At 37.5% G+C, this 27,741-nt stretch overlaps 2 protein-coding genes across 4 annotated transcripts; one reads left to right on the plus strand and one right to left on the minus strand.

Moving 5' to 3' along the window:
* Window positions 1-1,164: 1,164 nt before the first annotated feature.
* On the plus strand, window positions 1,165-16,467 carry rhoca (ras homolog family member Ca). Of its 2 annotated transcripts, none has more exons than XM_027146775.2 (5): window positions 1,165-1,321; window positions 9,348-9,505; window positions 12,694-12,814; window positions 13,581-13,711; window positions 14,415-16,467. In XM_027146775.2, the coding sequence occupies exons 2-5, from the start codon at window positions 9,350-9,352 to the stop codon at window positions 14,586-14,588; spliced, it is 582 nt and encodes a 193-aa protein (XP_027002576.1). In that variant the 5' UTR covers window positions 1,165-1,321; window positions 9,348-9,349; the 3' UTR covers window positions 14,589-16,467. The 2 variants fall into 2 exon arrangements, with proteins under 2 accessions (XP_027002576.1, XP_027002578.1); XM_027146777.2 differs by lacking the exon at window positions 1,165-1,321 and adding an exon at window positions 1,507-1,527.
* Window positions 16,351-27,495, minus strand: mov10a (Mov10 RISC complex RNA helicase a). Of its 2 annotated transcripts, XM_027146771.2 has the most exons (22): window positions 27,291-27,492; window positions 26,940-27,039; window positions 26,604-26,800; window positions 26,175-26,416; window positions 24,802-25,057; window positions 24,320-24,460; window positions 23,699-23,861; window positions 23,386-23,537; window positions 23,132-23,302; window positions 22,893-23,040; window positions 22,480-22,641; window positions 22,282-22,385; window positions 21,946-22,043; window positions 21,768-21,866; window positions 21,543-21,654; window positions 21,323-21,440; window positions 20,940-21,131; window positions 20,790-20,852; window positions 20,454-20,579; window positions 20,142-20,230; window positions 19,330-19,448; window positions 16,351-17,023 (listed from the first exon to the last, which is right to left on the minus strand). In XM_027146771.2, exons 1-22 carry the CDS (start codon window positions 27,407-27,409, stop codon window positions 16,965-16,967), a joined length of 3,030 nt encoding a protein of 1,009 aa, XP_027002572.2. In that variant the 5' UTR covers window positions 27,410-27,492; the 3' UTR covers window positions 16,351-16,964. The 2 variants fall into 2 exon arrangements, 1 of the variants encoding a protein (XP_027002572.2); XR_007140548.1 differs by lacking the exon at window positions 16,351-17,023 and having other exon boundaries at window positions 19,396-19,448; window positions 20,325-20,579; window positions 27,291-27,495.
* Window positions 27,496-27,741: the final 246 nt, after the last annotated feature.

The raw sequence follows: 27,741 nt of genomic DNA on the forward strand, positions 1-27,741 counted from the left end.
TTATGTGGTCTGCATAAGATCCCCCAACACCACCACCACCTTTAATGGACCAACAAATTATTATTAACCTGGCTGTTTAGCTGTTCCATGGACAAGCATGTGTGTTTTATTCCCTCATTCTTTCACTTACAAGCAAGCAGCTAAAAGGTTTAGAGTATTTTCAAAAGCCAATGGAGAAGAGAAGGAACTGCTCATGATTCAAAGCACCACCTCTTACTGCTGATGGGATGCTGACAAAAGTAATGCAAATTATTTTGAGTTTAGGGCTGTATTGTTTGCTTAGATTTAGCCAAATACTATAACCAAAAACTCACTGGATGGTGCTTCTCAGTGCTCTTAAATAGACCTCTTTTGTTTTTTTGTGTGTGTTTTCTGCTTTATCTGTTGGTCTTGGCTTGTCTTCCATTCTTAGTTATAAGTTAGAGGGTCTCCATAAAGTAAGGGAGGTGTCCATAATTACTAGTGTCTGCCGTATGGCATGCAAATAACTAAATGAAAACAAAAAAGTAAATAGCAGATTGTTTACTGTGAAAAAAACCCAGCTGAACTACAAAAAAGAAAAATACATAATAATAAAATACATGTTATTTAAAGAAGCACCATATATATCAGGGCTTTATCAGTGTCTGCTGTAAACACGTGACCACTGATATCTAACAGCCACGTGTGAATGCTCTGAAACTAAAGTGGAGATTTGTGAATTAGTAATAGAAATTAGGTTTATAGTTAATGAACCATCATATATAGTTAATGCCAGTTCAGTTCAATTGAACCCTGACTCATAATGAAATATGGCTGTGTTTACTCAATAGGTTCACTATAACTTATAATAAGTATAGTTAAAGGCATATACATGATTCAGTGTTGCCAGATCATTTATTTTTGGTACTGAGTTGTTGTAAATACTGTAACACCAAAGCCCATTTCAGCCTCCACTGACATGCTGGAAATTTCTTTTATTTTTGTCCACCAGATGCCACTAGCACTGTGCACTGTGGTGAAAAGCTTTACGAAACAGTTCTTCATTACTTCAGGAAGCCTCATTTTACCGTCGGTAAGGAATGATGTCATTATTATCGCCGGCAATGAAGGCGGGGCTGAAAAAAATTCCTAACGGCTGAACGGCTTCCTAAGCCAATAGGGATTTTACGACCTATCGCCAAGTGATTTTTTTTCATGATGTGGGCGGGGTTATTGTTTGTCAGCTTCGTTTCTTAGCAATAGAGCAGAGTCCAAGATATTCAGTGATCCGCTGCAGTGAAACTTAGGAACGAAGGTCTGCAATCGTGTACTGGAACATCACGAAACCACGGAGATAAAGGTACTAATAGATTTAAAATGTGTCAGGAAGTTGTGAATGTTGATTGTCAAGTTTTTTTGTGCGGTGTCGGTGCGTGAAAGTAGCTGTGTGGTCGAAAGCTTTCTTATTGGTCCGTTAACTGCCCTTTTCTCTTGTAATTAGTTTTCTATCATAACAACAGTAGGGCGATGTTCTGAAGACCACCTGTTCGTTTTTAGCAGTCTGGGGTAAGTAAAGGTGGCTCGAAAACAACTTCACCTACAACCCCAGCTTGGAGAGATAGTTAGGGGTTGTTTTTTTTAACGTTTCCGTGTCGCGTCTAGTGCAGTAAACAAGGATCCTGCTTGCTTCATCTTAAGCTACTAAATCGGCTTCAATCTTTTACTACGCTATCGCTGTCGAACGTGTGGTCGTCTTAGTGGTAGATGTCCTTCTAACGCCGTGTTACAGTTAGGAGAGGATTTGTTTATTGCGAACGCGGACTAACCTGTCGCAGTCACAGGGCGTTGTTTGGACCGCCTCGAACTACTAACTACACACAAGTGCTCGAGAAGCTAGACGAGAGCTCAACGCTGAAATAAAGCAAATACTATCTGTTCTTGTGTGTGAGTTTGAAACAAGGACGGTCAATGGAAACGATAAATTAATTGCTTTGTCGTAGTAGAAAATCGTGTAGGCCAAAGCTACAGTGGAAAACATCCCGCTAAGCCATGAGGAAGAGCAAGAACTAGGTCAACTTCCAAACTAGTGACCTGGGAACGCTGCAAGCTGATAAGAGCTCTTAAATACTATCATCCTGACAGCCAGGAGTTGTTAAAATCAGTTTAGCTGTATTGTTTTGAAGTCCTAAGGTTCACTAACACTGGCCTCAGATCAGTTTATTTCCATAGAGCTGTCCTCGAGGCCCTATACTGTAGAATTATTATGTAACTCTAAATTGGAGTCGTTTGAAGACAATGAATCGTGAAATAGAACTCTGTTTGTACCGAGCACATGTGAGGAGCACACAAAGACCTGTTGATTTAGGATCAAATGGAAAGTTAAACAAGTTCTCAATCAGTGTTTGGTTATGAGGGGTGTCCAAAGTCTGCCCCCCCGGGTCCAAATGTATCTTTAGGACAGCCATTAACTTGCCTGCAAGGTCTCTTTGTGTATGATGGGCAGCCTGATGTCTATGACCGTGTCAGCAGTCTGTATTAACACCTGCAGATTAGTTTGCATAATGATATTTAGTCAGTTCTATGGACAAAAAGCACAAAACTAGCATTGAAAAGGGGTTATTAACACATAACTCGAAACCATTGGCATGGAAATTCTTGTGAAGTCTCAAAAGAGTACTTTGTTTTTTACTCCTAAAGCTAATTCTAAAGCGGTTTCGTAATCAAGTAATAATCGATTTATTTTGTAACTCTTTTGGTCTCCAAAAATACAGCTACCACATATTTAAAAAAGTGAAGTAACTCCTACAACCTTAGTCTAATTTTAACAGAAATACCCTGAAAATATCCTTAAAGCTGAATGTCTCCACCCCAATTTGTAAGTATCGCAATAGTGAGGTCAGTTATTTTTTTTCTGCTTTGTTGTGTTTGAGGTTAATAGAAGAATAAGACGATGGACCAGAATTTCAGCTTTCATTTCCTGACATATAGATTCAGACATGTTGAACAACTTCGAACAAGACACATTTTGTTTAAACCCACCCATTTTTAAGAAAGTAACTGACAGGTGTTTGTTCTTGTTGAAGACCTACTTATTCACGAAACACTTCAAGTAGCACTTTCTTGCCTGTTTGTTGTATATAAAAACAAACTTTGAACAGTGATTTAGGCTCATGGTATCTTAAGTATGTAACCTACTGAACCAGAGGTAATGCATCCAATGATAGAGACTTAAGCACTTTTGTACGCCACTCTGGATAAGAGCGTCTGCCAAATGCTGTGAATGTAAATGTTGTTGCCCAGGTATGCTCTGTTCGTTTGATTTTTTTTATTTTTTTACTCTTGGTGTGAGCTCAAAAACAAAAGTCTGTGACATCATCCTAAGGGCAGGCGGTGACGGTTTCACAATCCACCATTCAAAGAATACTTTAGGAGAAGAAATAAAGAGGGCATATCACAATCCACTCATCAGTAAGAATCTGATTGCCATATTGGAATTTACGAGGAAACACAAAGATGAACTAAGAAAGTTCTGGAATCATAGTTAACCAAGATTACCGTATTTTCCGCACTATAAGGCGCACCTAAATGCCTTAATTTTTCTCAAAAATCGGCCGTGCTCCTAATAATCCTGTGTGCCTTATGTGTGCACTGAGTTCCAAAATCTGTAAAAATGTTGTTGTGTGACTTTGGTAAGCGCTTCGCTTGATTGACTGTCGGACCATTTCCCACTGACACAGGGACGTAATACATACACTACGTACGCTGGCAGCGATAAACCATTTGGAGAACATTACGTAATACTTACAGTACGTACGCTTACATCGACCACGCCTCCGGTAGGTGAGGACTTTGATGGATTTGTGGGAGAAGATTGATTAAAAAATATTGTGTGTGTATTGTTAAATAGTAGAATAAATTTCCACTAAACTCATTGTTTTGCTTCCGTTACCTTTTTTTTGTAGACCGTATGTTTTAGCATGCGCCTTATAATACGGTGCGCCTTATGTATGGGTTAAGTACAGAAATAGACCCCGTAATTGAGACTGCGCCTTATAATCCGGTGCGCCTTATGGTGCGGAAAATACGGTAAGTGATAGAAAAATACAGCGTGTCTAGAAAGAAAGGATCTGTTCATGATCCAAAACATAGGTAAATGTGTCATGGATTGAGCATTCATGGTTGTATTTTTATTGATGATCTAACATGATCGTAGCCACAGAATGAATGTAGATGTCTGCAGAAGCAATTTACAGAGAAATGTATTCCATCTTATTTGGAGGAATGTCACCATGAAGCAAGAAAATGACCCAAAACCCCAAAAGTGAAAGGTTTTACACAGTTCAAGCCTAGAAAAACATCACAAAACGGAATGCAAGAGTATGGTGATGTCACCGGTGGACAAGCAGGATGCATTTATTCCAATGCAACTAAAATGTAATGTACTTCTTTAAATGGGCTTTAAGACTATTTGTACCAGTACTTCTACATACCTAAATAATAGGTCTTCCACAAATTTTTTTTTAAGTTGAACACACTGAAGTATCAATATCAGGAAATTGAAATTTGATTATTTAATCTCATATTTTTTAAACCCAAATGTCTTCAGCATGAAAGAGAGACACTAACCCTTGGGTATTTTGATGAGGTGTATTCTGGCTCCTTTGAAAAAAGTTTGAAAACCTAGTTGAAGATAACTCACTGACTTGTTTCTTAATAGGAATAGTAATGTTTTTTTTTTTTTATTTGTTTATTTTCACGAATTCCAGAAAATTATTGTACAGTTGTCAGATATTCTTTCACTTATGGCTTTGGTGTATGACTCCAAATGTCTGTCGATGCAAACATAAAAAAGGGCATACAAGTAGGTTACCATCAAATGAGTCTGTTGCTCCATATAACACAGAGTGGTTTGCTAGCTGGTGCCTGCTTTTGTCAAATGATTAGCCTCTAATTAATTCACAAACGGGCATTAAAACTGAAAATACAAAAGTTATTTAAAATATTCGGACCATTTATGTGGCCTTTAATTTAATTACATCCTTGTGAGCAAACAGACATTGCTGTACATCTTTTCTATCACAGGGTCTGTTTCTCCACATCACGGGTCTTTTGTGCCTGACTCTTGGCAGTATTTGGGCTCTCTGCAGGAGTGATGAAATCAAACACTACACAGGGCCTAGTAAAGACACTGGAAAGATCTAATTCACTGGTTCCCAGTGTGCTCTTGCCCTACATCTTAGATGATTGACCGTTCAAACACAGCAACAGAAACATCCTGCTTTAATGGCTGCTGCTGGTATTCACACAAAATATGGAGCTATATGCCCTATATCCTGCCTACCGAGTTTCAGGTTTTCACTCACACCCTTGTGTATTTATACTAAAGTTTATAGTATTGACACTCCTCACTGTGTACATGGGCAGCCATTAAATAAAAGTTTGCTTTACTTTTTCACAATTGCAGTGCTTTACTGAGAGAGAAATGTGACATTGCAGTATACATTGTAAAATCAAATGAGATTCTGTTTTCATTTTAATATCATTTGTTTGGATTTTGAATAGTATTCCACCTCTGGGCTAGATTAAAGCCCAGATTCAAAGCAGTCCATAAACACTGTTCTGGGTTCGCATCAGTATCCAAGCTGTGATCTGAACTGTTCTGTCACCCTGCTTGTGTTTTCCCTGTTTTATGTTGAATCAGAAAGACATTGTGAAAGTAGAAGCAGGTTAAATGTAGCAGAGGGAGAAAAAGTAAAAAAAAAAAAAAAAAAACAGAATGCACTCCAGGACCTGGGCTGGGAAGCAGTGATCTAATGTCCACACCCTTACCAGCTGAAATAAATAGATAGTGTGTTAGTCTGGACAAAAACAAAAGAACAATTGTATACATCATCCAGAGTGAGTGGATTCTCTACTTCTTGTTATTGTGGCCCTTGTACAGCATGTGAAGTCATTTTTTAACAACTGTAGTTGAAAACAACTTGCCTCTGTTTTATAGTTTATGTAAAATATTGGTCCATGTTCATTTGTAGGTGTCTTTAAACATCTAATACAATTTTGGCAATTTCAAGTCAGGGTGATATTTTAATAGTAAGCCGAATCAAGTGTTTAAAAAGGAAATTATTTTAAAAGTATGTGTTTGGGAATTTTTACGTTTTATGTACTAGTGTAAACAGACGAAACTGTTGCAGTGTAGAAACTGGGCAAGGCAATGATCAGGAAGCAGCAATCACAAGACAGAAATTTTTAACCTATCACACAGCTAGGGAGAGGTATAAAATTACATCAACATGTATAAGGATACTATTCGATTTAATACTTTAGAAATGGGGAAACATCCACAAAGATATCCCCTTTATTTAAATAATCTCCAGGAATATAGTTCCATTGTGTCGCACACTTTCTGACCACATCTGTTACTTGTAATAAGAAAAGTGGTGAATGCAATACCTAACTTCTTATGAATATCTTTCTGATTGCATGATCATTTTAAAAGCATGGTTCTACGAAGTATTCAGACACCTCTGTATACTGTTTATGTCCAATAAGAACTCATTTGAAGTATTAAGGTAATCAGACTGGGTGATTAGAGTTTGCCTGCTTCCTTCAGCCCAAGTTTGTGTTTAACAAAAGCGTTACAGTTTACAGTTATTATTTCTTGGTACAAGGGGGTGTCCAAAGTTCAAAATTTCCCCATGTAATAAAGATATTGTTCTGCGACATTGTAGGGAAACTAAGCTCATAATGCCGCGCTGTATCCGGCTTTAGTTCATGGAAAACATGTGAGCGAAGACAACAAATACAAATTTTACTTGTAGCGACTTGCACACAATGAGATGCCACATTAGATTGTAGCTATTGGAGAATCTTTAGAACTTCATATAACTGCAATTCCAGTATGCTGCCTGGAGCTGAAGTAAGTATAAGCAATATAAGCAATATCCATGTTGTAGCCTGTAGACACATGTTCACTACCCAACATCCTTTATGGCCTAGAACGCTCTTACTTTAGTGGGTAATCTTACCTGGGGGACTTGTAGAGTAGTACTTAAGAACTGCTCCTTAATCATTAAGACTATCCTGTGCTCATGTCAAGACTTTTATTGATAATGTGCTCATACTGTGCATCCTTTAAACACTTTTGCCTTCACTCTTGACCATAATGATTTATATTCCCATCATCTAGTGTCACCCAGAAGAGGTTGGGAATCTCTGGAGCCTCTTTTCAGGTTCCAGGAAATTTTACTTTACCACAGTCATGTCTGTCTAGTCCAATCCTATTTTTTTTCTTTTATCTTTTAATGTGATAAAGAAATCAAATTAAACTGAGCTAAAATTAAGGTGGCGATTTAAAAAAAAAAAAAAAAAAAAAAACAGAAGTAAATTTGAATGGATTTGATATTATAACTCAACATGGGTAGGACCTTGAACATGTCCTACAGAGCACACTTTATAGAAAACATGTGTGGTTACCACCATACTGACACTTCCCTTGTGTTGTACTTTTAAACCAGAATAACTGGCTCGTTGTGAAACTCTTACAGGTCTGTTTTGTGAAACCGAACTAAAATATTTGGAATGACTCAAACAAAAGTCAGTCAAATGTGTAAACAGTATATAATGGATTTCTAGTTACAGTGGCATTTGACAGATTCATGGAAATTGCAGGGAACTCCCAACTCTGTGAGTGTGTTTCGTTTTCTACATGATGCTTTTGACAAACAAATCTATCTAATTTTAAATTTTACTATCCCATTTCCTGCATGATGCATTTGAGAAAAAATTCTGTCAAATCTTTCATCTTACTATGTGGCAATAAAACCAGTTCAAGATGCTGTGTTTTGGCCTTGTTCACAAATGTAACCTTGTATGCGGTCTAACCAAACACATTTTCACACCTCTAGTGTTGTGTGAGACTTGTACAAAGTTCAACACAAAGTTATTTGTATACCTTTTATGATGGACATTGTCTCACAGCAGCTTTACAGAAGATAATTAAAAAATATATATAATACAAAAGTTCAAGATTAATATTAGTCTTCTATTTATTAAATGTGTTTGTATTTATTCTCAATAATAAACATACATAAAAAAAACTCCCTTAGAAGGAAAAGGAAGAAACCTTAAGGGGAACCACACTCGGGGGAACCCATTCTCATTTTGGTGAGACTGGAGGGTGTGATTATATAAATATACAGTCTGACAGTTGTGTATTGATCAGGTTGCTATCCTCAAAGATCACATGTAGTTGGCATATATAATGACACCTGGACAATCTTTTACAGAAACATAATTGTTAAATCTCAATTTGTGTACAAGGTTTGGGAGTCTGTTTTGTATACGGCTTCCAAAACTGAGCATTTTGCATTTCATAAAAATTGTTCCGGCTTGAACCACATGTAGGGTGTGTTCTGGTAGCCTTCAAAGTGGTTTTGTCAGTGACTTTGTCATTGCTCAAGTATGCACTCGTGTATTCACTACAGTTGTTTTTCTGACTCTAAAGTGCTTCAGCTTTTCACCTGGCTAGTGTTTTACTGTGATGCACACTGATACGGTCTCAATTTGAAGCTTCTGCTATATGGGTCATCTAGATAACCTTGTGCTTTATCTGTTAGCTGTGTGAATTGTGAAAAACAGCCACTTTATGGAGTATCTGAAAAATCCTGATGCCTGTGCAACATTTGTTTTACTAGGAAATGCACATTATAGAGCTCATTGATTTTAAACTGAATCCAATTATGCTGCAAATGTAAATCTGTGGGAGTGCAATCTGTGCATAGAGAACCAATAGTACAACCCTATACAGCCTCCTCACTCTTTCTTTCCAGTGAAGGGTGGAAGTGTTTTCGTTACTTACTGTCTTTCTGGTCAACGGAAACAAAAACCTTCAGTTGTGGGTGGACGAAGCATTGCAATGCATTTTGGACCAAGTTTTAAAAATAGTTAATTTTCTGCAATCAGCAGAACAATGTAACAAGTGGCAAGTGATGCATTTTGTATGTGCGTGTAAATGTGTTCAGATCTTAGGAGGAGGTGGGGAGTGGGTGATTAAAAGTACGCAGTGTTTCTTTACCGGTGCTCATTATTGTGGATGTGCATGTTCCTCCCACACACACATCAGTGTTTATGAATAGCTATTGTCAATCCCGGACATTGGCAAGGTGGTTGTTAAATAAAACGCACACAAATACAGCTGTGGGTTTCAACGTATAGAAAGGTCAGGAACAGCTTAAATGTTATGTGGCATGCTGATTTTTGGCCTCGCATGGAAATGCTAAGGGCTTTTTGGTAAAGAGTCTCAAATCTGTCTCACTGTTTATTTTTGGTTGTACCTGTCAAAATCTGCTTATATAAACATGTAGAAAATGTTGCTCTTGCTTTTCTAGGCATGGCAGCCATAAGGAAAAAGCTGGTGATCGTGGGAGATGGAGCATGTGGAAAGACCTGTCTACTAATAGTGTTTAGTAAAGATCAGTTCCCCGAAGTCTACGTGCCCACTGTGTTCGAGAACTACATTGCTGACATTGAGGTGGACAGCAAACAGGTGTGTGGATTATTATATTTTTTAAATAAACATTTATAAAATGATATATAGTGGTGAGTTTTGGCAATTAATTAGGGCTACTTAAGGACTAGACAGGATCTCTAACAATAGTATACTTCTGGAAATGGTCTTTTTGGGGAAAGCTTGGCAGTGAATTGCAGGGAAACAAACTACACCCACAGGCTTCCCCACCCTGATTTCCTGTAGTCTGTGCACTTTTTAACATCCGGGGAGGTAAGTCATGTTCGATCTTTTAAATGGACAATTAACCAAGACAAGTATTCTTGTCAGAGATCATGTGTGGCCCTGCAAGCCTAGACAAGGACAACCAAATTAATAGGAGTATTCCTTTTTAAAATATCTGTATTCAGTTTCATGTTCTGTATCAAAGCAAAAATCAAGAACTACATTTTTCTGCATTATTCTGGATACGTAATGCTCATCTTATACCTCAACATTAAATAAAAATGTCTATTTATTTCCGTATACTTCAGGGCTTTACCACAGAACTGACGTACCAATGAAAAATCCTTTTTTTGCCTATTGGTGCAATTCTGAAACATCCTTCTTATGATAAACTTAGTCCAAATCTAAGAGCAGAGTGTGATTTTCATGAGATATTGACATGAAGGCATGTAGCATACATACCACCAAGCTGCAAATCCTGAATAAGGCTCAAATCTCCCATCAGATTTGAGGTATTAGTCATTTTCCCACCATTAATGGACACTTATAATGCTAGTCTTTTACTGGCTAGTGCTATGGACAAGTGAAGAACGGCCATAACAGGAAATGGCTGTACTTGCTTGTTTCCTGGCTTGATTTGGGAACATGGCTGTGTGGATATTCCCCTCCCAGTGGCCCTCATGGGTTGATAAACAGGTCAGTTCATTTCCTGTGTGTACGTGTGAGAGCACTGGGGTGGAAAATGCTGTTTCTTTTGTATAGGATCTTGCCTAAACATTAGGAAGAGTTGCTCTCATTTTGCCTCTTTCTTTCTCTGTGTGGGGTTAAGCTCCACAGAATCTACCCTGCTTGACAGCAAGCTCGCATGAGATTTAGAACCGTTGCTAACTCGTAGCAAACTCTGAGCTCAGCCAAAATCCCTCCGGCCAAAGCCAAGCCTTCTATACTCTTCCTCCACTCTTTGTCTCTAAATATAGCTCCTTTTTCCTGCCTCTGCCTTTTTTAATGTTTGTTGCTGAAGCTTGAGTGAGGAGAAAATGACGTGTCTTTATATCTGTGTGTTTCAATAACACAATCTCTGCTTGCATACGCAATGTTTTTAGGTAAGCTCATCCACAGCGTGTAATGATGTCCATAGAAAGAATGAGATTAGGATATGGATGGTTGAAGCTGTTCCTATGTCGGTCACACTAGTTTCCTCCCAAAGGATGACTCAGCTTTGCAAAGTCTGTCAGAGCTCTTACTAAATCTCAAGTGAGAAGATCCTTTATCTCCTTTATCCTCCTTTATTTTATTGCCTCCATGCCAAAGTGTAGGCATTTAGCTAGATTTAGCTTAGGTTTGGTTTTTAGTTTTAGTTTTGTTTTTATTCATTTTAGGGAAATTTTAGGGGGTTTTGTTTTATTTAATTTTGTTTTTTTGTGTTTTTTTTTTCATATTTTACTACATTTGAACCTGTTTCTCTCCTGAAAATAGCCATGCTAGCTGCCATGATGTTAAATTACATACATACATGCATACATACATACATGGCCACAAGGGAGCAGTTTGATTCTTCTAATCATCCATTTGTGAAAAACCTATTTTCATTCGAACATCTGCTGTTAACTATATCCTGATTCCATGGGCTGAAGTTTTCAGAAATATAGTCCATTTGTTATGCTGTATTTGTGTTACCATAGCAAACAAACCAAAGAGCTATGGATACAAAAATAAGTAGTCTACAATACCATAAAGCACAATTGGAGCTTACAAAAAAAAGAAATGTTCCACTTGTCTGAAACTGGAATTTTTTTTCATGGATTGAACCCATGACCACATTATAGCTCTACACATAAGAACTTTGAAGGACGTTTTATTCCAGTCTTGAGGTTGTCAGGTTTGAGAATGAATTGTTAAATTCTAGTCACTTGTATAATGTTTTTGTGAGTCTTAGTGGTTTGTGACTAAGCGCAATTGTGAACACTGATGGTGTCATTGACTAAGTGTCAGGAGCACCAGTCCACAACATAGCTGCTCTGCACGCCGGATGTGCCACCTATGGTTAGCCTTTTATTTATTTATTTATTTATTTATTTAGCGCACTAGAAGAAATATTCTTTCTCAGATATTGTGATGCATTCTCTCAGCAAAAGGAAAACAACTAAACACAAAGTGCATTGCTCTATTTCGGTTGTGTTTAGGTAAAGGCACCACATTACTCACCTGTAAAACTAATCTAAGACTAATTTAAAACTAATCTAAGGTGGTCAGTGTGAGGATTGTTAACCCCGGCCACTGAGGAGTTATCTCTCAAGCACATATAAAAAATGGGGGGTTACGTCAGGAAGGGCGTTTTGGTGTAAAACCTGTGCCAAATCAAATATGTGGATCGGATGAATCCCTAAATGATGCAGTATAAAAGCAGAGGATTTTTTCCCTCTCCTTTATGAATGTGAAATTGACCACCTTTCATAAATCGCATACATTCTAGATCTCATTGTCCTTCTTAACATTAATAGAAAATAAAAACTACATTTCTGTCCAATATTATTCATTAGTCTTACTGCAGCTCTAGCATAAATCTGATGTGGAGTTATAATGAGTACTAAACAAGCATAAAGTGCTGATGTGCATGTTGGGAAATGGGCTGGAAGAGAGAAGGGACCATTGCTCAGCCTGTCAGCATCTATAAATATTTTGGAATATCAACTAGTTTCCTTTCCTACCGCTTGAAACGCATTTGGCTTGCCTTCTTCTTTCATCTATTATTCATTTTTTGCCCCCTAGTGGACAAGACCACACACAGAGATGCAGAAGTTGTAACCAGTAGTTTCACGGCAAAACATGCACCCTATTTTGTGTGTGGTTGCTTAAAATATAATAATAGTATGAAAGGAATTAACATAGTGGAGAAAGTCTAAGATGGGTGAATGGAATCCAGATAGCCGGATTGGTAACGAAGGTTTCACTCTGCTATGTTGTTGGACCTCACCATGATTCCTTTGCTTTTTGATTGACAGGTGGAGTTGGCACTGTGGGACACAGCAGGTCAGGAGGACTATGACCGCCTTAGACCACTTTCCTACCCAGACACAGATGTCATCCTTATGTGCTTCTCCATCGACAGTCCTGACAGTTTAGGTTCGTTTATCTATAAATGTCTTTCTCGTACACAAGTTATCAGATTCTGGTTTCCTGCTTTGGACATATAAGGAGTCCCTGCTGTTGAGATTTTTTCTTTCTTCTCCTTTCAGTTACAGTTATTGTACAGTTACAGTAAATGTTGCTCAGATGACTTTTCCTCATGACTGAGTCATGTGCAGGATTTTCATAGCAATTTCAGCTATGTTGATGCAGTACTAGATTTATGGTTAACAGATAAACATCTTAATTGTTCATATGCTCTCATAGACCATCTAAAAAGGCATTTGATTCCTCTTATCAAAGCTGAGACATCTTGGTCATATTCTCTCTAAGTGTGTGAAGAGCAGGAAGTCTGAGCTCTGATTTGTCTTGGTGACTCACTGCAGCGACTAAAAACAAAAAGAAAAGTCGGTTTATCAAATCTGCTGCAGGTGATACTGGTTATACAGTGGGGCTCGAAAGTTTGGGCACCCCAGGTAAAAATTTGTATTAATGTGCATAAAGAAGCCAAGAAAAGATGGAAAAATCTCCAAAAGGCATCAAATTACAGATTAGACATTCTTATAATATGTCAAAAAAAGTTAGATTTTATTTCCATCATCTCAGAAGCTTTAACAGAAACAATAGGACCTGTTGGTATACCGAGAAACTTTAATCGTGGTAGAATTCTAATTTAATGTCTATTAAAGATCATGATTGAAATGGAATTAATGAGATTGAATTATTACTGTCATGCTCAAATTATGTATGTTTATTTCTTCAGAGAATATTCCAGAGAAGTGGACACCAGAGGTTAAACACTTCTGCCCCAACGTTCCCATTATTCTGGTGGGGAATAAGAAGGACCTGCGGAATGATGAGCACACTCGGAGAGAACTGGCTAAGATGAAACAGGTAGCTCCCTGCTTGTAGTCCACAGCATTGCTTAAAACAGCCCCATTAAAAAGCACTTATGTGATTAGTATTACTGCCAATTCTGTGCGGCAAGAATATCCTCAATACCTTCAAAGCAAACACTCGGCACAACAGAATTCACTATGATTTTATTTAGATTTCAATTGACAGTAAAGAAAATTCCTTCAAGGGCAAGTGGGAGTGGGGTTTGAAAATTTAGCAAACTCTGCTACACTACATACAAATTGATATCAAATTGACATTTACGTAAAGCAAAATAAATTGACTTGCTTCGTTGGCCAAGGTATGTTTAGTCTGCATCTTTTATCATATGCCTTGCTAGATTTCTTTCCAATACTGTCCTGACTGGTCAACAGCTTCCTGGTCAATATACAGTATTAGTCAAATGGTCTATGAAATGCTTAGCCTATATCTAATAATGAACAACTTTTATTAACTGTAATAAAATGGGTTGGGTTTTTTTTTTTTTAGAACAAAATGTATTAAAATAATTCTGGTTATATGCAGTTGTTTAAGCTAATACCGAGGTCAGTATTATGTATTTCAAGCTACAATGTATTAGTTTATAAAATCAGCCCATGCTCAAAACATTATAATTAATGATGTAATTGTTAATCATTATAAATAATTGTTAAAGAGTAAAATGTCCTCCAACATCTCTCTTGTATCTGTCTGATTTTAGGAGCCTGTTAAACCAGAGGAAGGGCGTGACATGGCCAACCGCATTAGTGCCTTTGGTTACCTGGAGTGCTCAGCCAAGACCAAGGATGGGGTGAGGGAAGTGTTTGAAATGGCCACAAGGGCAGCGCTGCAAGTGCGGAAGAGGAAAAAGAGGGGTGGCTGCTTGATCTTGTGAGGGGATTTATAGAGTCCTGCAGAAGCATCTGCCGACGTCTAGAAACGTTTGGCATTCAACGGCCCACGAAAGAACATTTGATTTGTAACCAAACAGCATCTGTGTACTGTACTGAATATCGCATATGCATCAAAAGGACCAAGACTGACAGTAATATAGGCTGGCACAAGATATGCCTCAGTTATTTGGTTTTATTTGCCTGTAACACTTGTTACAATGTGAGATTTGCACCTGAGTAAGATCTAACTATGCTGTATTTTTTATTTTTTGTTCATATTTGTTTGTTCACTGCCCTGATCATAGCTGTTATTTCTAGATGTAACATCTGAACTTTTCATTTGAACTGCTCACAGACTTTAGAGGTGATTACTAATTAACAAAGAATGGTGCGTTCATGCAATGATTTGAATGTAATTTACAGTTTATTTGAGCTTCTTTGAAATGTTAATTGATCTTTCTTCACTACTAATGGGTGTAATGGCCAACTATACAATTGAATAACGTTCAATGATTGGTACTATTATAGCACGTGACATTGGTATTCATCAGACAGACAGGTACAGGAAGCACAAATTCACATCTTGGTGCCATTGATAAATCTACACTGGATTTAGACTGACCTATACCATAGACACTGCTCTGATCTTCGTTTCAGTACCTAAGACTGCATTCTATTGTACTCTGATCAGTATGCAGAGGCAGTGTGTAACCAGTCAAACAAGCAGGAGAACCCAAAGGCTGGCATAAAAATTTCATTAGATTAAAACAGTCTCCTTGGGCACACTTTGAACATTTACAGCGACAAATATAGCATCTAAACATATACGCATAAGATAAAGGTTTTTTTTTCCAAAAGTGCATTTTACACACGTCTACACACATCCTATTTACCTCTGTGCCTTCAGTTGCTTGTTGAGTTGGCCGTCTTCACCATGGGAAAAGCACTGAATGTATTATTGGGGCCGGTGTTACGTTATTATAAGAGGTGTTCTATAGTCTTGCATGCCAGTCACATCGGTGTTGTCTGAAGCCTCTGTACTACTGTTGTCTTTTGTTTGTTTTTTCTTGCTCGCAAGAATGATCTACAGATACAGATTTTAGCAAGATATATCAATAGTTTACATTACTGCCCCTTTCAGGTGATGAGTTATTAAAAATCTGTCAGATTTCACAGCACTGTATTAATGCTAAAGTTTCAACTCACTGCTGTTTGTTTTCCTACACTCTTACTTCAGTAACCTATATGTACTGTGTAGTAAATATTCAAAGTAACAACTTTATTAGCAGTTAACTTTATTAACTGCTCTTCATCTGTAGTATCTAGTTTTAGTTGGCTAAAGAATGCAAGATATACAAATCGTGGTAACGTTCTAAAGTTAGAACTTGCCAGAGGTGTAAGATAGGTAGATGTCTCGCTCAGTAATTAAAAGGCACCATGCAATTAATATAGCACACAAAATAAACGAGCACAATATCTACACTTCATTTGTGTTTGCTTCTTTGATAATTTGTTGATAAAAGCTGCATAAGACAGTTCAATGTTAAAGTATCTTCGTTTTCATCTGAAAGTCTCTAAATTGAATCGATTCTAAACCAAACCGGGTTAAATGTGCAAATGTTGTAATATGTCTTAGTAATACAGTAAATATTTGAATGAAGCGAAAACCAAGCCATGTTTTGGAACGAGCCGATTCTGTATAGTGTGTTGCCTTTTCAGAATCTTAAGAAGGCAGTGTGAGAGAAGCATTGAATGTAGACAATATTTATGTAAAATAAGTGTTTTATTGCATTTATCGCCCAACTCCAGTAAGAACGTGATGTGCTAACAGAATGTTCTTTGTTAAGCGCAGACGATTTTAATTAAAAGAAATTTCCCTCATTCTGGATCATTGTTTTTTTCCTTAGAAAATGCAAGTAGTGTCTGTAATGGACAAGAAAAGATTAAATATTGCAGCCTATATTCTATTAACTAAACAAACAAACTTAGAAAGCCCAATCTAACATTGACTAAAAAGAACAATTACACAGGCTATAGCCATATAAAGATATTGCAAAAGTCAAAGATTTGATCTAGAATTAGCATAAAGAAATCATGAAAGCAGAAACTGTTTAATCTTGGAACATGATCTGTGATTATTTTAAAATTTATGGTACCTTAGTTGAAATAGGAAAAGTATAGTAGGAAAATAATGCAAAAGTATTTCACATAAGAGCATCAAGATATATTTCAAGTAGTATTACAAGAATTATATAATTGGTGTTAACAACTGAAAGTTTTGCTCTGCTCGATTTGTCGTCACAGCAGTTTTAGAAGGTGCTGCAATGGTCAGCTCTCAGTTCCTCACTGAAGTCTGAAGGTTGATCTCTGGGAATTTTTTACTGTTCACTCCTCCACTCTGGATGCACATGCTGTTGCACCGCACTCTCTTCCATTTCTACACAGAATCACACACATTTTAATGATATGCAAATGTAAATGCCTTCTTATTATGTTTATTACACTACAGGATGGGGTGAGTATACAATAGCTACTTAGTTTCAAATGCTGCTTTCTATAAAAATGACCTTGAGGTGATCTGGGAATGTGTGGAAAACCGTTGTGATCACATTTTTGTTTCAGTCCAGGAGTCATAGATAAAGACTGAGAAAGAATCTGCTGGATCTTCTAAATAAATAATACAATGTTGTGGTTGCAATTTATTGCACTGTGGTTGTGAGGGTTATTTCTGAGCTACATTCGGGGTGACTGACAAATTATTAAACATTGTTTCCTTTAGACAGAACAATCCGAGATTTGTGGAATGGACGCTTCAGGATTTCTATAGAAACTCAATAGTCCTCATACAAATTGTTGTTAACAAAATGCATGGTTCTGTGATATAAAAAATGTAACCAAGATAAATCATGTCAGATCGTTTCCCATCATGAATGTGATACAGCAACGGAAAAAATTCAAATGAAAAACAAATAGAAATGCTACACAAGTATGCGCACCACTTTACAATAGAAAATGTGACTCAAGCAATCACATGTTCAGACATGATTATTATACACCTGTCACCATATAGTGATTCTGATTAACCCCAAATAAAGATCTTGCTGTTGAACTTTTACGCCTCCTTGGTTTCAGTAGACTGATGAAGTCATGGTCCACAAAGCATGAATAGGATCTCAATGTGGAATGTTATCAATGAGAACACGGGTAGAAAATAAATTACAAAACATTAGCTGTACCATAGAACAATGTGAATTTCATTATCAACAAGTAATAAAATAGACATCCCTCCAAAATTATTTGAAAGAAGAACCAGAAGAAAGAGAACTATAGCAGCTGAGTTCCAGGAATATCTGGCAAGTACTTTAATCACAAAAAATGCATGTGGCAAAATGTGTTATGGTTTAATAAAGACCAAGGTACGTTTTTTCAGACACAATTCTAAAGGATATGATTGACAAAACAAGACAGATGGTCTCCCAAAAACGCCATATCTACAGTGGTGGAAGCAACATCAAAGTATGGGCTGCTCCTATCCAGTTGGTACTGGAGCTCTAGTCACAATTGGGGAAATCATGTATAGCTCCAAATACCAATCTATATTTGCACAAAACCTACAAGTCTCTGTTAGACAGCTGAAGATGAAGAATAATGTTTACCTTCCAGCACAAAAATGACCCAAATTCAAGTACACAATGAAATGACATCAGAAGATCAATTGTTTTTGGAATGGTCCAATCAGAGCCCAGATTTAAATCTTATTGCAAAACTGTGGAATGGCAAATAGGGTCCTGCACAAAAGCCGCATTCACAATTTCACAGCTTTTTAAAAAGAAAAGTGGAATAAAATAGCCTAATCAAGGCATGCTATGTTGGTAAACTCTAAACCAAAAAGTTGTTTTGTTAAAAAGCTATATTACAAGCAAAATGTGCTTTAACAAAGTAAGAGTTATATTGTAGGAGTTTTTTTCTCCCTACAAATATTTCTCTTCTTTTCACTTGTATTTTGTTGGTTGCTTTAACACATTAAAGGTGAACAAAATCTGACATGATTTATCTTGGTTTCATTCTCGTTTGAAACATTCATTCATTCATTCATTTTCTACCGCTTTATCCGAACTTCTCGGGTCTCGGGGAGCCTGTGCCTATCTCAGGCGTCATCGGGCATCGAGGCAGGATACACCCTGGACGGAGTGCCAACCCATCGCAGGGCACACACACACACACACACACTCATTCACTCACACACTACGGACAATTTTCCAGAGATGCCAATCAACCTACCATGCATGTCTTTGGACCGGGGGAGGAAACCGGAGTACCCGGAGGAAACCCCCGAGGCACGGGGAGAACATGCAAACTCTACACACACAAGGCGGAGGCGGGAATCGAACCCCCAACCCTGGAGGTGTGAGGCGAACGTGCTAACCACTAAGCCACCATGCCCCCCCGTTTAAAACATTAAAAGACAAAATCGTTTTTGTACATTCCCAAATTTCTGTCATTTTAAATGTTGCATTAGTACTGTACATGACAAAATATAAATGTACACTTCACCATGGTTTTTGCTGCACAACACATCATGAGACTCAAGAAGACGTATGATAATATGCACTACACACTACCAGACTTGAATGCTACCAAACGTATCGTAATGAATTTTCACTTCATTATTTTCTGATAACTTTGATCTACCTAGAAGACAGAATGCAAAACAACGGGAATAATTCTGAGCAAGATACATACCATCAGCGGAGTTGTGGATTTTTAAAGATGCTAGCCGAGTCGCCACATCATCCTCCCCCTCAAAGTCCTTGTAGTCAAATCCGATGTAGCCCTGCTCTTGCTCACAGTACTGAAGAAACCTAACATGCATACAGAGTTCTGTCTGGTCATCAAAACCAATACATACTTATATATATATATATATATATATAATATAGAAATGGAAGAAATGGACTGCCATAAGGACCACCACTGACCACATTAGTTTGGTCATAGGCTGGTTTATATGTCTGAGGGTCATAGGCTGAGGTGTATAACATATTGTGTAGCACAATAATTACATATCTACAAACTTATATAGTAGCTTACATAAGTATTCGTGCATTTTTATTTTCTATATATTGTAGTGCTATAACGCATAACTTGATTTATTTGTGAATAAATCATTCACAAAAGAACCCATTTCAGTGTATAATACTACAAAATGTGAAAAATTCAAGGAGGTGAATACATTTACAGCATTTAGCAGACGCCCTTATCCAGAGCGACTAACATTTTATCTCATTTTAACACAACTGAGCAATTAAGGGTTAAGGGCCTTGCTCAGGGGCCCAGGAGTGGCAGCTTGGTGGATGTAGGAATCAAACTCACAACCTTCCGATTGGTAGCCCAACGCCTTAACCACTAGGCTACAGCATCCCATCCCATGAATACTTATACAAGCCATGGAGGTAGGTTTACACTGGTCTTAGCACATTGGATTTAACTATTGAATAATTGTGAAATGTATAAATGTGTCCTACAAGTTTAAGATTAATAATATTGTGTCCTACCTCTGCCAGGTGGGATTCTTCGACAGGATGACAGGGTTTCCTACCACAATGAGCAGAGCTTTGGCTCTGGTCATGGCTACATTAAATCTCTGTGGGAAAAGAGTAAGGGTTCAGACACAGAAGAGCTACTGATATCCAACCAACTATTTCATTCTCATAAAGGAATAAATAATGAAAACTTACAGCTTTCAGAACATTACTATAGAATTGTTGAATTGTTGAAATTGTTGAATTGTTGAAAACTGTTACTGTCCCAAAAGTAATCAGTTATTTATCGAGTGAGCCCCACCAACAGGACAGAAACTGGTATACCTTCTCATTCGTAAGGAATCCAATGTTAAAGTCTTGGTCCATCTTGACATAGCTGTTGCTGCTTCTGACAGCAGACACCAAGATCACCATTTTCTCCTGCCCCTGGAACTCCTCCACTGAGCCCACCTGTAATACCAAGTTCTCACTGACTTCACAGTAAAGCTAACCATGTTAATGCAAAAATGTCTAAGCAGGTACAACATTTTGAATATACATTTAAGTAATATCTTGATGTAAACTTTCTCACATAATCAGCAATAAGTAAGTAACCAATGTTGACCAAAATAACTTCAATTCAATAAATATAGGCAAATTCCAAAGGACAAGGTGTCAAACCTTGATGTCTTTCCACTGATGTAGTTCTCTTACTGTTCTGAGAGCTTTCTGCATTTTCTCCACCTGAGAATGAGATGTATTTTTATGTTAGTGAATCAATAATCTATCTACATAGAAATTAAAATGACCTAAAAAATAAGCTTAGCTTACTTGCTTCCTATAGGGAGCAATGATGCCAATGTCACTGGCACTGAGTTTTGGCAGACCCTTCTTCCCCTGACTTAGCTGGAGCTTTTTGAGGTAGCCGATGAGGACCTCTATCTCGCTCACATTGAAAAAGGATGGACTGTTTGCTTCTCTCTCATCTTTTCCCATCACCCCATGGAATATCACTGGGAAGCCCTTGTCAACAACACCATGTTGCCAAATTGAACATTCAGCACAGAGTAACCATAACAAATCACATCCTCCACATAAGTAGTCATAACATTACCTTGTGAACAGACAAATATTTTATTTTAGGTGCTAAAAGGTGATATTTTAAGTGTTAAAATATCTCATGGGAACGGCTACAAAACATTAGATTGAAGAACCTGTTTTTTAAGGTGTTTCCACTGGCAGAAAGCCTCTCGCTCCATCTGATTTGCAAATACTTGCAGCTCATTTTCATAGAAAAGTTCATTAGGTATTTTCAGAATGGCAGGATGAGATCTGCAAAAAAATAAGTCTAATGATATAAACATTAATTAGCTTCAGTATAAGAAGATATTAATAACCATGGAAACAAAGTCAAAGGGGGAGTTAATATGGCACCTATAGTTACGTAGTAACTTGGTGACAAAGCAACTGTTATAACCCTGGCATCCATCTTGGTTCTTCTGATAGAGGGAGTTTTGGGTCATCAATCTCTCCAACAGTGAAAGCCCTGTTTCACACCCATGTATATTACAGAAAAATGTATGTTTAAAATTGCAAATTTTCCAAAGTGTACATGTAAAAAAAGAATAAGTGTGGAATAGTTTATGTTTAAATATTTACCCAGTCCGTTTTGTTGTGCCAGTGGAGATCTAAGGACAGAGCCAAGCTGCTTAGGGTCTCCAGCCAAAACCAGTTGGCCCTTCTCGGGATGGAGAAGACCTGAGGAAAAATTATTGAAGATACAGTATGACAATAAAAATCATATTGCACTTTTAAACAGACTGTCATACTTACTTACCTGCAATTCCGACAACACACTCAGGTTCCACGGCTTGTCCAGCTTCATCTATAAAGATGTGTGTAAAGTGGCCCACTGGAATGCCACCAGATACAAGCCTGAACACAGTACAGCATTGTCTCAGGAACACTATTATGGATCATACTACTGTATATGAAAGTCATTCGTAGAGGTAAGACTGGTAGTAAAACATTGAATTTTTTTATTTCACAATCATATGTAATATAAAATTCTTTGTCGACACACAGAAATAAAGTTTCTAGGTTCATTAAGCAACTACTATATGAAATCTGGCTATACTAAGTGTAAAACACTTTAGGGCATAGAAGCTTTTACCTTCCGGCAGTGATGAGCGTGACCACAATGACGTTGTAGTCCATCAGAGTTTTTTTTAAAGGCAGGATGAAACTGTCCTGACTTTCATCCCAGTTACTGCATTTCTGTAGTCAGATACACAATTCCAGAGATAAATTTAGATAAATAATATCAAAACAAACCATTTTACAAGATTGATTATAAAGCACAAATGCATACCAGTAGTTTCCGTGGCACAGTACAGGGGTCTCTACTGCTGGCATAGAGACGAAATAGACGATGGCTATCCACGAACCCCAGCAACCTCTCACACAGCAGATCACATGCACTATTAGAAGGAGCGCAGGCCAGAACGTGGACATCAGCACTAGATTTATTCACCTAAAAAACACAGACATGAAAACACCCCGTTGGTTTTCAACAGTGAAACACTTTATTCTGACTGTCCTTTTGCTTTTTTGGAATACTCTAAGTACTATGAAATTCCACCAGACTTTTTATTATCTAGGAATATGATTTTAGACTTGAAGAATGGCTAGATTGATACATAAAGCCAAAATTCAAGGTCAAGTATGTGATGCAATCTTTCTCAATCATGCACATTCAGAACATAGGTATATGTAATGACTGACCTGTTTTATGGCTTCCACCAGAGTAACAGTTTTTCCTGTGCCAGGTGGGCCAAAAATCAGGTAGGGAGCAGGTTTATACTGGCCAGACAATATGTGCTGCACAGCCACCTTCTGCTCAGGGTTAGTCTCCAGATCTCGGTTGTACATCCTGTACAAAACAGCAGATAAGGTCACAATAATTACATTGTATTCAACAAATGTTTATTATTACATGATGTTAACAATTGAATCTAAGTGACCTCAGCTTTGGCAATCCTGGATTCTCGACTCCATTGTGAGTGGGAAACAACACATCTCCCAGACTGTGTTTTGCAGCCAGCTCTACAGCTCGATGTTGGAGTTTAAGTGGGAAACGATTGAAGCTGAACTCCACATTGAACTTCATATTGGCAATGAACTTCTGTACAAGCCTACAAAAAAATGGATCTAACTGTAGCATATAAATCCATAGCGAAACAAAATACAGATTCTCAGAGATTGTTGACCTTCTTACTTTTTAGAAAATCCCAGCTTAACACTTTCCAGCTCCACACGATGAACATAGCCTTTATATACAGTGATAGGTTGTTTCTTTTCTTTAGACAAATACACACTCAAGCTATCTCCTCTTAGCACAGACGGCCTGTTCTCTGCCACACCAGGTACCTGAGAACAAAGAGACAAAAAAAAAAAACCCACCAAACTCCAAATGGTGTTAAATTACCTTGGTAAAGAAATAAATCAATAGTTTTTTAAAAGAACACTACTCTTTTATACCTGCTACACCAATTTTTTTTTTTTTTTTACTTGAAAAAGTTGGCACTCGCCTGTAGTACTAGTAGGCTTTTGTTAGTTTTGTCCTGTTTCAAGGTCTGGTCATATAGATCATACTTCTTTATATCCTCTTCCATTTGAATCTCCTCTAGGTGTAGAAGAAGGTGAAAATGTTCAGCATACTGCTTTATAGACAGGGGTGACTCCAACACACCTCTGAGAACACGAAAAAAAACTTTAGTAAGCAATGGTAACATGTACTAGTGCATTTTTGGTATGTGCAAAGGATTTCAGTTCAAGATAAGTAAAACATATTCAAAATGTACATGTCTATGTTTATGGACAATAGACATGTCTATTAGCTTTAAGACATGAAAATCTGGGTAACATATATATCATTGTTGCTTATGCTCTCTGTACAGTTTAAAATGTTAATTTTGTACTACAACAAAACACATTCTAAACGTAGCATGTTCACTTATACCTTCTATGAAGAGGATATGAGCCTTAGAGGTTTTTTTGGTGACAATCCTTAAATTTAGCTTACAATGAAATTAAGTGATAATTTAATTGTGAGTTTTTTTGCCTTTTAGACTTGGCCTGGGTCCATGAGTCATCAACTGCTAAGTAGAAAGATCATGAGTGATAAATATTTCTGATTGGCAGAAGCTCACCTCACTCTGAGAAGTTGCTGCCTGGCTGTAGGGGAAAGTTTCTCGATATCAGCATCCCAGTGCTGGACCAAGTTCTTCAGGTAAGCTGAATACTTGTAGACTGGCAGTGTTACGGCCTGTTTTAAAGGATGTTTCATGCTGCTGCAGAGAACAGAGAAGAAGGAAAGAATAATTGCACTCGGTTCACATAAATCCATTAAATATAATTAGTGTTGCACACAAATTATCTAAAGGCTACCGTTGGGAAATTTTGTATTGTGATTGACTGGTGTGACAAATCATATTTGGCATGTCAGAGTAGAAAGAATATTCCGCCATTCAAAATGTAATCTACCAAAAATAAAATCATTAAATAGGGTAAAAAGATTACTTATTACTTGGCAAAGCAACTGAACTTTCCACCATTTGAGCTAGTTTTTGTAATCCACTCTTTATTTTTCCTATGTTCTTTGAACATGTAGTCTACATTCCAGTAAGCTTACCTCTCAGGAGGCACTCCTTCCTCCACCACTCTCTCCTTAGGGCGTTTCTGCCCTTTCTGTTTGGCTCTATACTGACTGGTTGGGCCCAGCTCAGTGCCCAGCTTAGTGTGCACCACTGCCTCAATCTCCCTCACAATGCAGAAAGGTTTAGGAGGGTCTGAAGACGCGGACTCGTGACAGAACTCAAAGTACATGGTGGCAGGGAAGTAGCCATAGTGGCGAGCTTGGTACTTCACCTCAACTGCATAGCTCTCACCTGGCAGACATTAACAGATTTTAAGAAAAAATTTATTAATTTACTATTATTTTTTCAATCAGACTTGTAGATGCTGATGCACCAATCCTTTGTTCGTTATTATTTTGAGTATAATACTTATACAGTATGTGCGTCTACAACATTGGCCACTATCTGATACTGAACATACTATTCTCAGAAGCACTCTTTGACCTTTTGCAAAATGTCATATGTGTGATTGCTTATTTAAAAATACAAAAAAATGTACCTGATACCCAAGGAAATTCAATAATTCCTCTGCTGACCAATATTGTTCTTTCTATTGAAATATGTGATGGCTAGTAGTTAAAAGCTAATAATGAATTTCACCGGGGCTTTAATTAAAGTCATGTTGTATATTAAACATTTATTTAAAAAATGGTAAAGAATCTCTGTTGTCTCAATCAAGACATATATTCTCTGCATAAAATGGATGTTAGAACATACTGAATGCTTAATCCAAGACTGATCCCACATTCAGAATCAACCCTAATACCAATAGTCATTATTGGATCCGTGCATCCCTGGATTCCATTACCGCATGCAAACAACTAAACCATGCGTTATTAACGTGTGTTTATACCGCAGCACTGTTACATTCTCATTTCTGATGAGAATGGGATTGACTGATTTTTCACTTGCAAGGCGAAAACCAGGCTTAATTTAAAATGCTTGATCTAATACATTATTTTATTGATGTTAATTTGCCATTTTTGGAAAGAGTCTTAAGTGTCTCAACAAAGGTAAAACTGTCTCTTTAATTATCGACCAAAGGAAAGTCATCACAACAGAGAGTGTTGTGGTTTGTGGATTTTTTTTTGCCTTATTACCTTCAGAGATGTATAACTCATAGCGATTTAAAGTTATAACATGAACGTAATAGTTTTACAACATTAAATATAATTGCTGTCAAATTGCTGTGTTATAAGAAGAATGAAACACATCACACCACCCTGTTATTAAAATTTTCCTTTCACAGCACACCCCATCATGTATTAAATATTGAATGGAAATGAAATATCATGTTACCATAGTGCTTGATATTCTTGTTTCGTATATACAGTTGTAATATGAAATGAGTTATAGTTGCATTTCTCACCTGGACAAAGGAGCAGAGGGGAAACCCTGCTCACTCTCCTCTCACAGACTAAAGTGAAGCAACGTATCCTGTGCAGCGCTGTGTAGAAGGTGAAGTAAATGCACTTTTTCCCTTTGTTTACAATTTGGAATTTCACCACATGCACTGTTTCTAGAAGATCGATATCGAGGACAACTTTTCCATTTCTGCTCACAGGGGAAGATGTAATCTCGATGCCTCCCTTGTCAGAGATAAGCTGAGGTCTGCAAGAATGAGAAAAGTTTAAAACTCGCACGTGTAGAAGACAGATATGTTTGTAAGATACATCTGTATGCATAAACTTAACATCAATACAAAATATATAGTTTTGTTGATTAAGTCTATCTGTCTTCTTTGTGTTGGGAATACTTGGCTAACTTGGCTGAATACAGAAACAGCTTTAGTCTTTACCTGTTTGCCTTGAGCTTTTGAAGGATATCCTGAGCCAGCCGCCTTTTTGGCGTGAGGACGGGGTTGACACTGGGTGATGACCGAGGGGAACCTTGCCTAGAGTCTGGAACTGTGCTGTGTGCATGATCAGGTCTCAAGCTTACTGAAGGCGATGAGTGTGTCCTGGATCTCCACTGGTCACAGTAGTACATACGTACCTACGTAAGCGTTCAGAAGAGGTAAAGTGTATATGAGTGAGTGAATAGGTGAAAGAGAGAGAGAGAGAGAGAGAGACACAGGATAGACTACGAGAAAGAAAAGTAAGGAGGAAAGTCACTGCGAAAGTGAACTTATTACCTGAGGTTTTGCATGCAGAATAACTTTTCCTTGCCTTATACTGGCTTTGTTGAAAAACAGCAAGGCATAAACCAACCTAGAAAAATTAGGTCCTCCTTCCCTATGGAAACAAACATTTATAATACAGTCACAATCATAAGTGCATTAGTCATCATTAGTCATCCACTTTTCCCCAGAGCTTCCCAAAACTATAATGACAACTGCTGTACTTTTGTTAAACATATAACTCGAACTATATGTAGTATTATACAAACTATTAAGTTTAGGAATTACACTTATATATTTTTTTATGTTCAAACCTATCTGTTACAAACAAGCCTGCAGAATAAACAGAAGGATTTAAAGTAAAACCTTTTGAACTCTAAGTTGTAAATGTTTCGAAGCTCGTTTTTGTCCGTTTTTGTTTTTCTTTCCCCCAAGAACTCAATGAAATCCAAGCCATGTTCATAAACGTCTCTAAGAGAAGGCATCGCTCTGCTAATCAGGTGTTGGCTTCTGTTAGATTTCGATTCAGTAGCAGGACAGTAACTGCTTCACAAGGTGGAACAAGCTAAGGGCTCGTCTAAGTCGAGCAATGACATGAACGTAAACAAAACGAAGACAAATCGCAACACATACTAGAAAATACAGAAACACGTCTGCACATTTTTGACGCATTTACGGAATCTTTGTATCATCTAAGACCAACACAGTGAGAATATTAAACCGCGTTTTTGTGAAGTTCCAGAAATTGTTAGATCAGACTTTTTAGACGTTTCCCTGAGAACTCTTGACGTTATATCCGTTGATATTTTGATAACTA

Source organism: Tachysurus fulvidraco, chromosome 5 (assembly GCF_022655615.1).
Source record: "Tachysurus fulvidraco isolate hzauxx_2018 chromosome 5, HZAU_PFXX_2.0, whole genome shotgun sequence".
NCBI lineage: Eukaryota > Metazoa > Chordata > Actinopteri > Siluriformes > Bagridae > Tachysurus > Tachysurus fulvidraco.